General features: G+C 43.8%; 1 protein-coding gene across 1 annotated transcript in view; it reads left to right on the top strand.

Moving 5' to 3' along the window:
• DHRS3 (dehydrogenase/reductase 3) overlaps window positions 1-15,103 on the top strand; it is a 31,688-nt gene extending 16,585 nt beyond the window's left edge. Inside the window, exons 2-6 of the mRNA XM_030963909.1 lie at window positions 6,103-6,246; window positions 7,629-7,748; window positions 9,135-9,373; window positions 10,367-10,492; window positions 11,746-15,103. Of these exons, the coding sequence (XP_030819769.1) occupies window positions 6,103-6,246; window positions 7,629-7,748; window positions 9,135-9,373; window positions 10,367-10,492; window positions 11,746-11,830 (714 nt within the window). The 3' untranslated portion in view covers window positions 11,831-15,103. The remainder of the gene's footprint in view (window positions 1-6,102; window positions 6,247-7,628; window positions 7,749-9,134; window positions 9,374-10,366; window positions 10,493-11,745) is intronic.
• The last annotated feature ends 3,386 nt before the right edge of the window (window positions 15,104-18,489 follow it).

Genomic DNA, 18,489 nt, shown 5'->3' with positions numbered 1-18,489 from the left:
AAGCAATTGGGGAAAAAAAAAAAAAAAGTCAGCATGGGGCCACCTGTCCTTACATAGTCCTGGCTGTGAGAACAGTGGGCATTTGTTCCCTTCTTCACAGGGAGCTGCTCTTAAATGCCTGTGTGCACACAGAAAATCACACATTTTCTTTCCAAGGAAGGCCCCTGTTGAACAGCAGGCAGGTGTTGACATACTCCTCTGTGATTTTTTTTAGGTGCTGTTTGGTTTCTTTAAGAGGGAAAACGGGGTACATCTGGAATTGACTGTTGTTTAGGTGAATAATGTTAATCCCATTGAGTGCTAAGTCAACATATAAACTAATAAAAGTTCTGACTCCAGACTAAAATGATTGGAATTCTCTCCTTTAGTCACCTTCTGAAGTCTCTTTAGCCCTAACTGTTAATCTCATTACTATATGTTACTCCTGGACTTAAACCAGTTTATTATAAAGTCTGTGGTTTATGTTTACCAGGGTGGCAGGATTAAATTTAAATTCAATTCTTACAGGCTTTACAACTGCTAAATAGTAATCTTGAAAAGCTTGCATGTAAAATAGATACAGAAGCTTACTCTCTCGATTCTCCACGTTAACATGCAACTTTTCTCATACCTGTCCTTTGCAGCTTTGATATTCACTGGGGGAACCTAGAGAAATTCTCCACTGGCCTGTTTTGTTTGCTTACCTTTACAGAAGTGTCACTAAGGGGCTGGGTTAAGTATTTTGACCTACTTCAGGCATCACAAGGTTCTTTTTTTTTTTTTTTCCTTTCTAAAGCAAAGATTGGCTTTTCACACTGCAGGGCCACACCTTTCCCTCTTCCAGTAATCAGCCTTTAGCTGCCTCTCCCATGGAGAGCTCCTGAAAGAACTTGTCTGCCTTTGCCTGGGGCCAGGAGAGGGGAAGGGGTGGAGGAGAAAACCCTTCTGCCATTGACAGGCAAAGGACCTGGAGCTTTTGAGGCTGTGGGATTTAGCTTCCCTTTCTCACGATATGCAAAACTCTGCCCAGGATTATGGGACACACTGGAATGCATTTTTTTTTCCGAGGACAGGCTGTGAGTTAGTAGTACCAGGCAGTTGTGAATATAGGGGGATAAGGCTGGCATACTTCAGTGGATTATCTACACTTTGTACTTCCTAAAAGTATGCAGGAACTCTTGAGTGTTGGGCTCAGAAAGGCTTTCTGTGTTTGAACAAAGGTCTGTGCAATTACAGATACCAGCTCACACAGAGCAACTTTTGTTCCCCTGGACTGGGAAGGAGGTTGAAAGGGGGAATGAAATGTGTTGACCTACCAACTACTTCCTATCTCTGCTGATCTGGGGCTGGGAGTTGTGCTTGATTTGTGGAGGCAGCAATAATGAGATCAGGCGGGAAGGGCATTTGTGTGTCTCTGCAACGCTTTAATCTTTCAGTGTCTTCTGATTGTATCAGGGAATTGCTTCATGAATCGTAAAATGGAGAAACTTTCAGAATGGAAGTTATGTCTGCTAATCACAGCCCACCTTGTGGTGTAATAGACCAAGAGTGAAGAGTTCTTTACTCAAATACAACCCAATAGTGGTAATTGTGGTAGGACACCTTTCCAGTACTGCTCCAGCTCACTGGAGGCAGAAATTCTAGCACAGCGGGTTTGCTGAAGATCCAGTGCCAAAATAATTGATGATGTAAAAGGGCAGCATTCCTTTGCTGCCGTTCTTGAATTGTGCTAGCAGTGAAATCAGGCTGAACAAGTTAACTAGCCTTGTAAATGATGTAAAGTTAGCTCTAACCTTGTGTCCTGCACTAGTAAAATCCTTCAGTCTCTGGAGGCATTGATCACATTGTTTATGTTGTGGTTGATAGCAGCTTCAGTCTAGACCAGTTTATATAAATTAGTGGCTTTATCTGATTTTGTGGTGGTCAGAAGCATAACTCTTCCTGTGCTATGGTGAAAGTCAGGCTTTGGTCCTGCAGTCAGGACTGGGGCTTTTGGCACTAAGCCAGTGCAGGTCTCTGTTAGACAGCCTTGCTTAGTCCAAGAGGAGCAAAACTCTTCCCTCTGACTCCCCTCTGACCTCAGGACAGGCCTCATTAGCAGATTAAATCCAGAGTTAAAGGATCCAGAGTTAATCCTCTGGGAGCAGAGGATGCAGTGCCTGCCCCTCCAGCTGAAAGGATTTTCCTAAGGTCAGATAAGGAGTTCTGTGACTCCAGATCAACAGATAATGTTTGTTTTGCAAAAACCCATTAATAAGTCCTGGGAAAGTCTGTCCCAAGTGTGATGTCACAGCCCTTGCCCACTTTATGATGATGGAGGAGGGCACGTGGAGTTCCTCCATCATCATAAATCTCTTCTTCCCTGTGTCCAGTGGTGGGATCCTGCCCTGCAGTGTCAGGGATGGCTTCCCCATCCCACCTGCCGTGTCAGGGATGGCTTCTCCATCCCACCTGGATGTCAGGGATGGCTTCTCCATCCCACCTGCAGTGTCAGGGATGGCTTCTCCATCCCACCTGGATGTCAGGGATGGCTTCCCCATCCCACCTGCAGTGTCAGGGATGGCTTCTCCATCCCACCTGGATGTCAGGGATGGCTTCTCCATCCCACCTGCAGTGTCAGGGGTGGCTTCTCCATCCCACCTGCCATGTCAGGGGTGGCTTTCCCATCCCACCTGCCTCCCTGGCTGCTGCCAGCCCTGGGTCACACCGAGGTAAGCACAGGCAGGAAGCCTTGGAGCAGGATTATCCACCTCCCTGGGCACCTGCCCTTGCCAATTTTCTGGTCAGTAACTCTGTCAGAGGAGGGGGTGTCTGGTGCAGCAGGAACAGGCAGGCAGGGGAAGATGGCAAGAGATGGAGAGGGGGAAGAAATAAGGGCTGGATTCTTTCCAGGATGGAAAATTGTCTGTCCAGGAATTTATCCAAAATGCAAATTAAATATTCTTCTGTCCACCACTAAGTTCTGGTGAATGGTGGCGGTGCAGCATCCTGACAGGCTGGGAAATGATGAACACAGTGCCTCTCCTTATTCCTTCTCGTTTTCCTCTGTCCAGACAGGAACTTCTGTGTCTGTTGGAGTCATTCTCAGCTTCCATTTGGGACACACTTATTGCCAATTTAGACTTGCAGTTAGAAAGGAAAGAGGAGGCAGACCAGACTCTGAGCCCCATGTCTACATTTGAAAAACTGTGCTTCCTAATAAAATGGACCATTTCTGAAAGCACAGCTCTGGGCTCCTCATGAGTGCAGGGTCCTGGAATCCCAGCTGGGGCAGGGTGAAGTGAAGTGGTGCCTTTCTTGATGTTTACTGAATAATATTCCTTTATCCCAAGGGTTGCATCCCAAGGGAAGTGAAGAGCCAATGTTTGGGTAACTGGCGCTCACGGGGCAGCAGCAAACAGCCCCAGGCCCACAGAGGCTCATCAGGTCAGCAGGGAGCAGAAGGGTTTGTTCAGGAGTACTGGATGATCACCACTAATGGCACATTTTGCAGAAGTAGGTGAATGCAGGAGGGCAGAGAACTGAGGAGTTTGTAGCAAACCTCAGGAGGCAGTAGGAGAGTAAGGACCCAGAAAACATCAGAAACACCAGAAAACTGCTGTATTGCCTATACAGAAAGACTATAAACCAAGCCGTTCCTAAAGATGTTCAGCAGCAACAGAAGCCTCAACTGTGAGACAAATGCAGCAACTCCAGACTTGTCTGTAAGATCTGATGTCCTGGGAGGCTGGGGGGAGGCCTGTGCCAATTCAGTCTGGCCAGATGTAAGAGAGAAATTTAAAGTCTCATATGATCTCATAGGAGCAGTCAAGCTTGAATTTGGACCAAAAGCACATTGTATTGAGTTCTGAGTTTTATCCATCTGTAAAAAGTAGCAGAAATGATGGCAGGAGCCCTCACTTCCCACTGGGTCATCAGGGACCTCTCACAAAAGAATGGTCTTTTATTTACTGCCTTTCTCTTACACAGGCTGAAGCCTTTACCTGAGTGTGGACAGTATCAAAGACACGAAAACTTCTCATGGAAAGAAGTCAGTGTTGAAATTAATGTTGTCAGCAGGATAAGCAGCAAATTCTGTCGTCCCCAGATGGCCCAGATTTTAAGGGGGTCACCTTGCAAGACTTGCCTATAGGATATTAAAGGTCTCAATGAAACTGTTGGGGCATAAAAAAATAGTATATCCAAGAGCTGCATCACAGACAGATGTTCCTTTGACAGGCCATCCTTTGCTTAACTATTCTTCCATGTATATTTCCTGACATTCAATGCACCAGTGGTAGCTCCTGGGAATAGGAGGCTCTGTGGATGTTTGAGACAGATTGAAGTGAAGAGTGAAGGATCTACTTTTTATTTAGCAACAGCAGAAGCACTGGAGTATTAGATATGTGAGCACAGTTTCCTGCCTTATACTCTCCTTGTCTGACACCTTATTTCTGTTTCTCTCCTCTTCCTGTTCTACCTTCCATCACTCTTCAGCAAATCACTTCATTTTTTAGTGTGTACATTGACTAATCCAACCCTGCAAAGAGGGTGAAGTTCAGCCGGATGCAAAACTCTGTGGGCATCAGACTCCACATTTGCAGTTGACATTTTGTGGTTTTTTTCTCCCCTTTCCACAGAGGTTTTCCCTCCCCCTTTTCCATGTGGGTTGTGGAAGGGAGAGCAAGTGTGCATGTGCTCGCAGCTGAGCAGTATTTTGTAAATACTTCCTGAGAGCTTGTGAAATTTCTCACATGTTCTTGATTTCCCTTCAAGTCTGCAGTGTACACATGAAAAATATTCCTTGGTCTAGCCCTGGGATCAGAAGTGAGTAAATAGCCATCAATTTTACAAGCTTTGAGGAGATGCCAAGCCCTGATGGCCAAGGGTGATACGCTGAGACTTTAGAAGCCAGGCCAGTGCACAAGCTGCAATTTCAGCCATATGCTTTCTTATAGTTTTTAAGTGTGATCATAGCTTTTTCCTTGAAAATTACTTCCCCTGAGATAAGATTTCCCATGAAATAGCTCTGGCATATTTATACACACTCTGAAGTTTCTGGTTAACCAGATTTGTCAGTGCTCTGGAGAATTTGAGGATATAAATCTTATCAGTCTGGGTGTGTTTGTGTTCACAGATGTGCCAATGACATGGAAATGGGATTAATTGTAAATGTAACTTGTTTAGGAAGTGGTTGAGGATTTGGGTAGTTCTGCATTTTAGCCTTGCTGGGGTACACTAAAGAGCTCTTTGACCCTGCCAGAGATTAGTTTTAGTACCAGTTATGAGATAAGCTTAGCTAGTCCTTAAAAAATAAGCATGTTAAAGCTCCCTGCCAGAGATTTGTTGTGGGGTAAGAATACTGCACACATTTTTTTATGTTTATCTTGCTGTTATTAAGTTAATTGCGGGGATTGAGCTATAGGCAGTGATGCAATTCAGACTTTTCCATTTCTGTTCTTTCAACTTTGGGAAAACTCAAAGACTCTTTAATCTTTGAAGTTTAAGTGTGCTTATTTTTAACCATTAAAAAAATCAATATACTGGTCAGATTCATACAGCCTCACTACACAGTAGTGTGAGAAGGAACTGTAATTCTGGATAACACGTGCTTGGAAATAGCACCATAATTTTGCATTTTCAGTGTAGCAACCATTCCTTCTCTCTCCTTTGGATCTTGCTCTTAGAGTCACAGAGCAGTCAGCTGATTGCAGTAACATGCTCCATTCATTAATTTATTTTTTGCAGAACAGTGACTCACCATTTATAACATGATAAGTACTAAGAAGACTTCGTTGAAGAGCAAAAACCAGAGATCAATTCATTCATAGATGACACAATGCAGAAAAACTTCCAAATGTTCCATATACCAGTCACATTAGGCTTCAGATCTGAGTTTTTGTTTCAGCTTGTGTTGCTTGTAAAGAATCTGTAAACAGAGGATCAGCAGTGGAACACAGGTCCCACTTGATACTCCCCATGTAACAGAAAGTCATTGCTTTTCTTAAATGAAGCAAAACAACAGCCCTGGCAGTGAAAACACATCAAAGATTTCCATCAAACCGTTGGAGTCAGAAGCATGTTTTAATTATTTTAGATATGAAACAGAAGCAGTTGGACTCTAACAAAAATTTCTTGCTACAGATCATCCTGTGGGGTCGGACTGAGAAGTGCCTGAAGGAGACCATGGAGGAGATCAGGATGATGGGGACAGAGTGCCACTACTTCATCTGTGATGTGGGGAACCGTGAGGAGGTCTATCAGCAAGCCAAGGCCGTCAGGGAAAAGGTCTGGGAGAAATCTCCTTGGGAGGGTGTCACCTTGATTTTTTAAGATTTTCTAAGTTTTCTGATGTTTACATTCTTATAACAAACTTTCTTACACACTTTATGTAAATAACTTATTGTTCTGCATTCTTTTATAGAGGAGGAGAAATTTGATAGACTTTTGGTTTGTCCAGTGTCATTGGAGAGGTGGCACTGTCACCCTCCAATCCACTGTCACTTCTAGAAATCTATAAATGTTGGAGTCAGAAATTAAAAGCTCTCTTTTTACCTTAAAAGAGCAGCATGTAATAATAAAATAACACAATAACATTGTGTCATTTCATGTGCTATAGTGACAGGAGGGGGCTGAAGGAGCTGGGGGCCTCACTCTGAAGCGAAAGAAGACTCAGGATGAGGATATTATATATTATATATTAGTTATTAGTTATTAGTTATATGTTATATGTTATATGTTATATATGTATTGTAGAGTATAATCCACAGATTATAAGTCTGCCCCTTAGCGTAGTTCACCCTGGAGGTTTCACGGATCATTTCACACATTTCAGTGTTAAATAATTAAATAACAGCCCCTCTGTATCCATAGCGATGTAAATGGATCAAACTCAGCTACCCCAGTTGCTCTCAGCAGCACTTTGCCCACAGGGGGAAAAACAACAGAGCATTAAAAGAGGAGAGAGCGCCAGGAGAGTAAATGAAGGGCAGCATGAAAGACACAGAGTGCTAACATGTCAGCTGCATTTATAAACTTTTGTAATTAGCCTTCACCTTCATCCTTGCCTCTTCCAAATCAAAGTACTTTCACTTTAAATAGTGCCATGCACTTCTGACTCTGCACAGCTCCCTGACAGGAGGGTGCAGCCAGGGGGGTCCAGCTCTGCTCCCCGGGAACAAAGGACAGGATGAGAGGAAATGGCCTCAAGTTGCGCCTAGGGAGGTTTTAGATTGGATATTAGTGAAAACATTTTCATGGAAAAGGTTGTAAAGCATCAGAACAGGCTGCCCAGGGCAGTAGTGGAGGCACCATCCCTGGAAGTGCTCAAAAACCATGTGGATATGGCACCTGGGGACATGAGTTAGTGCTGAATGTAGTGGTGGAGTTGGATTAATGTTTGGACTTGGTGATCTCAAAGGTCTTTTCCAACTTTAACAATTCTGTGATTCAGTATTTGATGAGAAAATATATTAGGAAAAAAAGAAGGGTGATGCAGATAAGATTGTACGAAGTCCATCTGCCTATAATGAGGTGATACAAAGGATTATAAGGCCCATAGGCAATAATGTCATAAACTGTGAAAATAACCATGTATTTGGGCAATAATGGCTGTTCAGCTCTCTGATTTGTGGTGAGAGGTACCATTTGTCACCAGCTTTTCTTTGCAGGTGGGTGACATCACCATCCTGGTGAACAATGCTGCTGTGGTTCATGGGAAGAGCCTGATGGACAGCGACGACGATGCACTGCTGAAATCCCAGCACATAAACACCCTGGGACAGTTCTGGGTGAGAGAAGCTCTTGTGTCTCATGTAGCCAGAGTTGGTGTCTCAGTTTGGAAAAACAGGTGTCTGCTAAGGAAGGCAGCAGCCTCCCCCAAAATGGAAAATGTAAACCCTCCCCACGCCTCTGAATTGCTATAAATTTTAAATTAAGGGGCTCTCAGGCAAAAAATATGGGAGCAGGAAATAACAGTTCTTTACAAGGGAAGAAAATAAAAAGATAAAATAAACAATGCAGTAAACTAAACCAACACTGACAGAGTCAGAACCCAGCCTGACACCCTCTGGGTCAGGGTGCTGGCAGCAGTCCCATTGGAATTGTGGCTCAGCCCTCCTGCAGTGTCAGGGGTGGTTCTGCTGGAGCAGGGATCCTGGAGAAAGGTGCAGTCTTCCTCTGAAGATCCAGGGGAAGAGGCAGCTGCTGTTCCTCTGGGAAATCCAGTGCAGAAGCTGTGCTGGTGTTCCAGAATCCCCAGATTATATCCAGGTAGCAATGCTTGGCTCCTCCCTCTGGGCTCACATCTCCCCATGGGATGCTGGAGTTCTTATCAGCCATGCAGTGACATTCAATGGCCTCTTATCAGCAGATGTCTCCCCGGAGGGAGAAGTGATTGTGGAAGAGATAAGGCAAACTGCCCACTTGACAAAAGACCACTGCCATACAGATGGCAATAGAATGCATTTTGCCTTGCAATCTGGGACAGTTGGGGAGGAGAGTGACAGATTACAGCCTGTAGGTCTTTCTAAGGGATGCTTGGTAAAACCAGTCTGTGTTGAAAACAAGAGAGAAAAAAACAATGTGAGGGGGAAAGGCTGGAGGAAAGAAGTCAAAAATAAACATAATTTTTTCAGTAGTACTCAGTATTTGATGCTCTTTATTCCCATTCTGTGATTTCCAGTAAAACATTTGATGTCTTTGTCAAAGCCTGAGCTCACAGAGGAGTTTCCTGTGTGGTGATGAGAAGGGAACATCAGAGGAGTGTGGGACTACAGGGAAGAGAACTGTGAAATTCAGTCCATTTGGAATCAGACAATAGAAATGAAAAAGAACTTCTTGTGATTTCATCACTTAGTTGAAGACTTTATCCTGTAAAAGTTCTTAAGCATAGAAGGCACTCTGATCATGGCCTTTATCTGGGGGTACTGCTTATGTATGTGCCAGGAAAGACTTTTGTTGTATTTCTACACAAACTTTGCCCACTTAGAACCTCAGAAAATGACAAAACAACAAGGTCCTCTGCCACTCCTTTCCTTTCATAATGAACAGGAACACTTGGGCTTGTTGTGTCTGTGTCACCTTATTTTTTTCAGTCAGTGCTGGTTTTGTTGTATCACTGCTAAGCAAATTTTCTTTTTCTTTTCTTTTCTTCTTTTAACTCTCTTATTCTTCAGACCACCAAAGCATTCCTGCCAAGGATGCTGGAGCTCCAGAATGGGCACATTGTTTGCCTGAACTCTGTCCTGGCCTTGTCAGCCATCCCTGGTGCCATTGACTATTGCACCTCCAAAGCCTCATCCTTTGCTTTCATGGAGAGCCTGACCCTGGGGCTGCTGGACTGTCCTGGAGTGAATGCCACCACAGTCCTGCCCTTCCACACCAGCACAGAGATGTTCCAGGGCATGAGAATCAGGTCAGTCCAGGGGAACTAGAAGAAAGCATCTCATTTTAAATGAATCATCAGAATACACTCCTAATTAATGCTCCATTTAGTTAAGAGAATTTGATGTCTCATTTGGCTGCCTGGGAACAGAGGGTCACTTTAGGCCACCTGGGAGCCATCAGACTGGTTCCCTCGGTGTGCTGGGATATTCCTGCACCACCCTGGCTGCTGCTGAGAGAACTGGAAGCTGCTTTTCCCTGCATTTTCAAGCCATACCAGAGAGGGAGGGGAAGCCATCTGCAATGGTCATGCAAAAGGACCAGTCTACAAATTACTTTAGAATTAACGGTACAAGTTCCTTCTTTATTCACTGGAATACTTAATCCTTTCCCACTGAGGGGAATGACAGCCACTTACTGAAGTGAGACTATCAGTACCTCCTTTTTACCCCTGTGCAAGAGAACAAGTAGTGGCTGTCCAAATGAATCTTTTACAATGGGTAAAATAACTTTTAATACAGGTTGTGCTCTCTTAGTCAAGAAAACCTGCAGTGTCAAGCTATTGCAGGAGCTGGGAAAAGCCTCATGTTTGGTGTTAAAAGCAATGGAGGAAAATATTTGTCTTTCACCTGTCAAGGATTTGAATCAAGCAGAGAGGAACAGAGAGTAAAAGGAAAAACACCACCACTGAAAAGGCAGCATTTGGTGTTGGTTTGCATTCAAATTAAGAAAAACCCTGAATCAGGGCTCTGATTACTCTCTGCCACTTCTCCCTGAGGGCAGCAGCATGTACATTCTTAACTGTTTAGCTAACCCAGTAGTACTAGTTGGAACTGGGCTTTCTGCTTTTGGGCTTTTTGGGCTGGAACTGGAATTTTCTGCCTCTTAGAGACATAGCCTGGCATCATCCTGGGCATGTTTGAAGGCCAGTTACCATCAATAACTTAGAGTAACAGGACTTGGACAGTGACACCTTAAAGAAAGAGCTTGGTTCACCTGTAATTATTTTATTTTCTCTGTTCAGGTTCCCTAGTCTCTTTCCTCCTCTCAAGCCAGAGACAGTGGCCAGGAGGACAGTAGAAGCTGTTCAGATGAACCAAGCCTTCCTGCTCCTCCCATGGACAATGCATGTCCTTGTTATCCTAAAAAGGTGAGTATTTCCTTTGCCCAGCAATAGCCTGGCCAGGGAAGGTTGGCTCTTTGTCTGTTCCCTGAGCTGGCTGGAGCTGCTGCTCTCTCATCTCAGTCATGGAAGCAAAAGGGAGACACTTTGCAATTCCCTTTGGAGTTGTTTTCTCTTTGTATAACCCCTTAGGAAACCAGTTTTGTTCCCAAAATTTGGATTCCTGAGGGGTAAACTGGATTTTTGTCCAGGGAATTTCATAATAATTAACTTGCACAGGTAGTTGATTGGGATTTATTAAGTCACTTGTTGGACTCCAGGCTTTTTATTATGCAGGATTTCTGAACCATAAGGCCTGGACATCTCACCTGCATTTAGAGAGCATTGCCTGTGTTACATCAGTGAAACTGTTAAATCAATGTTTTTGTGTATGGTCAGGACTGAAATTTTAAGAACCCTAAGGAAAAAAATCATAACCTCATATCCTGGAACAACCACAGAGAAAGAACATTCACCTTGTGTTTCCATGACAGTTTGCACTAAAACCTTTGGAAAAGCTGCTGCAGTCAGGAACTGAAACAAGGCAATAAGAGTTCTGTGGAAAATAATTTCAGTATTGCATTTCAAGCAAGAAAAAAATAATTCACAGCAAATGCTTTGCTCTGAATGTAAAATTTGGAGTAAAAGTTACCAAAAATTCTGTCAACAAGAAAAAGGGGCTGTTCCATTTTATTGTAAGAATTAATAGGTTATTTTCATTACAGTAGCTGTCAGGAAATTGGGTCTCTATCCATACCTTAGGATAAGGAGGCCACATGCCTTGCACAACCAGATGGCAGGTTAACCAGAGAATTCAGGTTAAATCTGTATATATCAGAGTATATTATATGTTATATATTGTATATTATATATTGTATATTATAATATATATATTATATTTAGATATATTTAGATATATAGTATATCTAGTATATGCTATATATATTTAGATAATATAGTATGTATGTTATATTTAGAAGGAATAAAACATAATGGTATCTTCCAAGTTACAGCTTTTACAGACTTTTTTGCTTCACTATTTCTGTAGAGAAAGTGACTGGATGGAACTTTCTCCCTGTAAGCCTCCTCACAGCAGGAAACTGATGCCAGTTTTGTCTGTGTCTCTCACTAGCTGGTTTTTGAAATTTGTGTATTTATGTCCATAAATCCATATTTACACATCTCTCATTAGAACAGATCGAGGGATTTGTCTCATCTTTTTCTTTCTGCTTCCACACCAGCATTCTCCCCCAGGCAGCACTTGAAGAAATCCACAAGTTTTCTGGGAGCTACACCTGCATGAACACTTTTAAAGGACGAACATAGGCTGGCACCAGGACTGCTCTGCAGTGAACCCAGCACAAGCATGAAAATCCTCCAGGACTGGGAATCAGCAGCTCTTGGCTTTCAGCCTGTTCATGTGACTTGTGCTGCTCTGAGGCAACACATTTCTTGCAGGTCATATCCATAGTAACATGACCTTTGCACAGGATTGAGTGAGAGGACTATGGACCCTTGGAAAGAAAAAACAGAAAGTGTGAAATGTTTCTATGATGTTTAATTCTTTAGAGTTCAATTGTTAAATCTACTCATAGTTTTAAGATGTGATTTTTGTTTCTTAAGTGTCTGTGGGCTGTCTCAGTGGAGAGGCAGCACATCCCATCCCAAACACACTCTGTGCCCTCTCTCCAGAGGAGTTGCCACTGGTTTCATTTCAGCTTTTTGAATGGGGAACTTCAGAATTACTTGGAAGAACTAAAAGATATGGACATTTCATGGACGCTTCCTTCTCTTTCTTCACTTCCCATGCCATGATGAAGCTGTTCCCAGCACACACTGGGGAAGGAGCAAACCATGAGGCAATGTTTTCTTTGCTAAAGGCCACCCAGGACTTCTCTTTCTGGGCCCAAAAAAGCTGTTGTACTTCCCCTGTGGAGGCTGGACAGGAAGGCTCAGAGCTCAGGCAGCACAGCTGAGAGTTTAAATAGTGGAAGATTCTTTCTGTCACTGAATTCGTATGTGAAATTGTTGTTCTGATTTTTTTTTTTGTTCATTTCTGATAAAATATAAATATATTTTTAGTGTTAATCCCAGATTGCCACACATGTAGGCAGCACACCTTGGGGATGAACTAAATCTAGAAACTAAAACTAGAGCCTGCTTGTACAAACATACATTCACTGACATAATCCATGCAGAGCAAAATCCATTGTATCAGCCTGCACAGTGAAGTGGAATAATGCTCTAAGAGACAGTGGTGTTGTGCTCATGAGATGTGAAATTTGGGAGCACATTTAGCAAAGACCTGATTAAATGCATTTTGAATTCAGCTGGGAATAAACCCATTGTGCTTTAGGGACATTGAGTCAGGCACTGATCAGCCAAAAGTGATAAATATGCTTGGACTGAGGTGCCAGAAGCAGCTAGACATTATTTATTTTTGTAGTGAAATATTCTCTTTGACAGCCTAGGAAGGGCAACACTGCATTCCTGTGCAAAATGCAGTGAGCAGCACATTGGAGCACTGCTAACAGAGAAATTAATATAATTGCAATACAGGAAGTAGCAAGTCCAACTGGAGACACCTGAATGAAGTGCCTCAAGGATGCATGTGTGATTAAAGGAGTGAATTTAGGGCTCCTGACTCGAATTTCAAGCTCTTCTGTAGATGTCCTGGATGGCTTGGGGCAAAATGCATCATCTGAAGGAGCACCCTGACCTGCAAAGCAGATATTTCTGGTGTTTCCCTACCTCAAAATTGCAAGTCTGACTACCTAAATGTCTGTCAAAAGCTCAGCAAATTCAAATGCAGCATGTTATAGAAAGGAAAAGCAGTATTTGTTCATAGACCAGGAGGTTCTATACAAAAATTTAGATGATGAAAAAACCCATATTCCACAATACATCATCTAAAAGACTTCTGAGGTACAGCAGAAAAGCTGTGAGCTGTGTTTGAAACACTGCTCTGGTTCTGCCATGTAGAATGGAGACCTGCAACTGAGGTGCAAAGGTGTGGGTGTTAAAATCAGGTCTGACCTTGTTGCAGACCATTGGATTTCTCCTTTCTGGAGCTCTCCAAGAGGAAGGTGCTGCCAGAAGTGTTGAGGCCCCTCTGCCTGGGTGAGTATCTGGAGGGGCTCTCCTGCCTGAGTCAGTGCAGAGCTGTGACCTGGAGCACTGTGACACCTCTGGGTATCTGATATTCCTGGGTGTCTGAGGCTCTCTGGAGGGGATGAAAAGAAACTTCAGTCTCTGGGATTTTGAGACCCACCCTAATAGATGCTTCCAGCTTTATTTTTTTGTCAATTTTTTTGAGAAGCCCATCTCACTGAAAAGTCAAGTGCCATAAGAGGAGAACCCTTCAGGGTTCCTTCCAGATCCTTCCAGGATCTGCCTGGAATACTGAAGGCACCAGATTTATCAGGAGAGGTTTGGGAGAGGAAGATGGGGTGATACCAACTTCCCCTTGTGCTCTCTGATCCTTTCCAGTTTCTCATTAATCCCAGCTGGGTGTGCCAGGCTTGTTGCTGCAAGTGCAGTCAACTGTGCTGAAAGAGCAGTGTCCCCTTGAAGTTAGACCTTTGTGCTGAGAATTCTGTTTATTGATAACTTCTGATACAAAAACGAGGTAAAAACACACTGGAATCCACATCCATCCCCAAATCCTGTCCCTTCAATAGATCTGCTCTTTCCCTGCAGCACACAAAAGATGTTGCCTATCTCCAGGGTTGCCTTACACACACAGTTGATTTCTTTCTGATGTTTGCTGTTGATTTCTTTCTTTCTGATGAATATAAACAAGTCAGGAGGAGCTGAGGCTCATCCTCTCTGCTCTCTCTCACACACAGAGCTCCCTCTGCCTTCCCTCGGGGTCCCAGAGCAGGCAGCAGGTCAAATAGCAGTCACAGTGGGGGAGAGGCTTGCAGCAAACAGAAAATAATGAGGAAAACATTAACTTTGCTTTTCAGATAGCAGGGAGGAGTTGGGTAAGAGAGATCCTTCCCTGGTGAATGTTGCAGGCAGGACGGGCTCCATCGAGCTGCAAACGTCGATGGAGACTTTGAAGAGTTTTTTTTTAATAGAAAGGCTCCTTTGGAATGCCTGCTGGGGTCTGCTGGGACCTTCCCACATAAGGGTAGGGTTGGGTAATCTCGAAGTGCTGCAAATGTGGACAAGCTTGTTGAAGCCTAAGGCCTTCTCCAAGGAATTTCCGCCCTTTGATTTACTTTAATTTTGATTTTCCCCGCTCTCTCTGCTGCCTCCTGCTCTCCACTGCACAATTATTTTTTGCCTTCTGTTTTCCTGTGTCATCACTGCACTTTTCTGTGCCACCATCTTGAAGCCAGATGTCATCCTAGAGTCTGGAGTAAATGGAGATTGGGGCATTCATTTATTATCCTGCTGGAGGAATCCAGGTGAAGCTGCCGGAGCAGGTCACAGGAGTTTGATAGGAAATTAGTTTTACTTGCTGCAAACTCTGAAAAAGTAAAAGAGTCCTCACTGTGGATCTTATACAGGAGATTGCTGCTGGTTTAAAATTTGAATGATAGAGAAACATGAGCTGGTTTGGGACATGTTCCTGTCACCAAAAAAAAAAAAAAGCCAAATTTAAATGGGAGGATTTTTCAGTTCAAAGTGGTTTCAAGGGCTGCTGTTTATATGATGTGATTTTCAGAAATAGCAAGGCAGGGCAGGGACAGGAGGAGTCCTTTGTATAGGAATCTGATCCCTCATGTTGAATATTTCTTTTTGTGGTTTTTGATGAGAAAAAAGTGCACCCTCATGCACCCTTGGTGAACTTTAAAAAGGCTGTTCCAGCCATGTCCCTGCCCATGGCATGTTTTTAGCAGCATGACAAAAAGGAGTGGGCCCTGAAAGTGGGAGCTGAACCCTCCCCACTCACCCATTGTTCCATTGAGGTTAAAAAGCAATAGAGTCTGTCCCTCAAGTTCTTCTAGAACTGCACAGAAAGTGCCTGGGCAAGTGATTCTGATGTTTGCAAAGAGAAACTTGTTGTACTTTTATGTAATGTGTTAATTAGTGTGGGTGGGTATGATCAGATCTAGTCTTGCAAGCCTTTCCGACAACTCCCTGAACACTCCCACCTTCAGATATTAACAGATAGCACTTGCCAAAGCTCCTAAAAACCCAGTAACAGACTCCATGCAGGCAGAGCAGAAGTGGGTGCATGTATTTCCAAGAGAACACATCTGCTTGTAGCAGACATTAATGGGGCCCAGTGCCCTCCTCGAGCTGAACTGCAACTGTTGGGAAAAGAACACAAGGTGATCCTTGGATCATCTCTTTTGTTTTTATTTCTTCACTTGGATTTAATCCATTTAATCTAGGTGACAGCCACTTTTTTGACAGCACTGGTTCCTAAGTTTGGGGTAGAGCAGGATTATGTCAAATGCAGTATTTTGCATTTTTACCAACCACGAGCCCTGAGAATGAGAATATTCTGCACTGTTTGCAGCTCTCACCTCCCCAGCACTCAGATCCTGGTATGTTTGGAGTCTGAGCAAACCTGTCAGTCACCAGCAGCAGTTTCATTCTCCAGGGAGCTGAATCCTCTTTGACCTCATGCTTTTCTGAAGGAGATGCTGAGCTGTGAGTAGTGGCAGCCACAGATTCAGGGACTTGGAGAAAGACAGGAGGAAAAACAGAACTTCACCTGCTCCCTGCAGCTCATTCTCTTCTATCCTGTGTTTCCTGGGGGAAGATGGCAATACAGATACTTCTGCCCCCTTTACCACCTCTGTTCTCCTGAGGTCACCTCAGCACCTGATTGTCCCCTGGACCTTCCAAGGCATTGAGTCCCTCTGCTCCATTTCTGTCATTTTTCTTTCCACATCACCCCCTCTTTTGTTCCTGTGAGCAGAAACACACACTGACCCAGCCTGCCTGTGCTGGACTAAAGGCACAAACCTCTGAGACAATTTATATCTTCACACCTTCCCAAAGAGTCCAAACTTAGTGGTTCCCTATGCTCACCTTTGCTATGGGCATTGTGACATATTAGCACAGAAAAAAAATTAAGTGTAATGATTTTGTATGCATCATATAATGATTTTTTCCTGCATAACCTCCTTAAATGAGGGAAGAAAGCACTGTAATTGGAGTTGGAGAGTGACTGCAAAGTGTATGAGAATACAAAAGAGAAGATTTTGTATTCACAGTCCCAGGGGGATTGTGATGGCCCTAAACAGACAGAGGCAAGATGCCACCTTACATCCCTGAAGTTATATAATAACAGAGGCACAGAAAAAAAATAAGGCAGATGTGTGATGATTTTTTTAATGCATCATATAATGATTTTTTCTGCATAAAACCAGAATAATTCCTCCTTAAATGAGGGAAGAAAGCAGTGTAATTGGAGTTGGAGAGTGACTGAAAAGTGTATGAGAATACAAAATAGAAGATGCATTTTTAGGGGGAGTGTGATGGCCCTAAACAGACAGAGGCAAGATGCCACCTTACATCCCTGGAGTTATATAATAACAGGGGCGTGTGATTTCCAGCCAAATGCAAAGTCTATAAAAGTTGTCACTCCTGCTTATTCCAGTGGGTCACCATGCCCTAAAAAGCAGTCAATTGATTTTGTAGCTTGCTGGCTTGGAAACTCCAATATGCTGGTGATAGCTGACTCTTGTGTTTTTGAGGGAGGGAAAGCAGCCCAAACATGCAAAAACAAGGGTCAGTTTGACTCCCTGCTCACTTTCTCCAGCTGCAAGGGCCATCCATCATGTGTAGGTATTACAAGGACATGGTTGTGTCACTAATCATGACCTGACCTGGTGCTACTATGTAGATATGGTTCCATTTCCCAGTTTTTTCTTAAGCAAAAGCATTTTTTAAATAGGATTTTTCTTTATCTGAGTTGGTTGCCTCTGTATTGTACAGGCTTTTCACAGACAGGCATCCTAGATATGAAGTTTCCCTGTCTGTGTTAATCAAATGAAAATGAAAATACAGAAGTCAGGAGTTCCCATTGGATGTCTTCCCTCCCCATGGAAGCCATGGGGAACTAAGGAGAGGAACCCTGTTGGAAGATCAATGCCTTAAATCAATCCATCTCAGAAGCCTGCTGGTTTCTGTCTGAAAATGATCCTGCCTTCCAGAATTGTCTTCCTGCAGCTCCCTGGGGCATCTGGCACTGAATTTGGTTTCCTGAGCAGGTCACTATCACAGTGCACTCATAAAGACTGCACATGCAAGCTCTGAATAGATGGATTTAAACTTCTGGTCCCACGGGTCACTCTTGAAAAATCCAGGTTAAAGAAGGAGGTGAGGTCAGGTCACCAGTACAAACCTGAGCTCTGGGGGAAGGCTCTGCTTGTCCAAAGAGAGCTCAGGGCACAGCTCCCACCTCCTGCCTCAGATCTGACCCTGGCTGGACCATCTGCAAACCCTGGGCATCAGGAGTACATTGATTGACATCTTCCTTGATTTTTTATCATCAGACACTTTGTGGTGTGGCCCCAGCTGCCCTTGGGCATCACTGTTGCAGTTACAGCTTCCTTGTGAGGGGAAGAGCAGGGGCAGACCCTGATCTCTCTGGTGACCAGGGACAGAACCCAAGGGAATGGCCTGAATTGTGTCAGGAGAGGTTTAAGTTGGATTTTAGAAGAAGGTTCTTCACCCAGAGGGTGGTTGGGCACTGGAAGAGGTTCCCCAGGGATGTGGTCAGCCCCAAGCCTGACAGAGTTCAGGAAGCATCTGGACAATACTCTTGGGCTCATGGTGTGACTCTTGGGGTGTCCTGTGCAGGGCCAGGAGTTGGACTCAGTGATCTTCGTGGGTCCCTTCCAACTCAGCAGATTCTGTGTTCCTGTGATTCTGTGATCCTGTGATCCTGTGTTCCTGTGATTCTGTGTTCCTGTGATCCTGGGATCCTGGGATTCTGTGATTCTGGGATCAGTGTTCCCAGACACTGGGCTGGCACATGGCAGCATTAACTTCAGCTCTAAGATAAGGATTCCTTG

This window comes from Camarhynchus parvulus, chromosome 21, assembly GCF_901933205.1.
Source record: "Camarhynchus parvulus chromosome 21, STF_HiC, whole genome shotgun sequence".
Lineage (NCBI taxonomy): Eukaryota > Metazoa > Chordata > Aves > Passeriformes > Thraupidae > Camarhynchus > Camarhynchus parvulus.
This window is presented reverse-complemented; position numbering and strand designations above follow the sequence as displayed.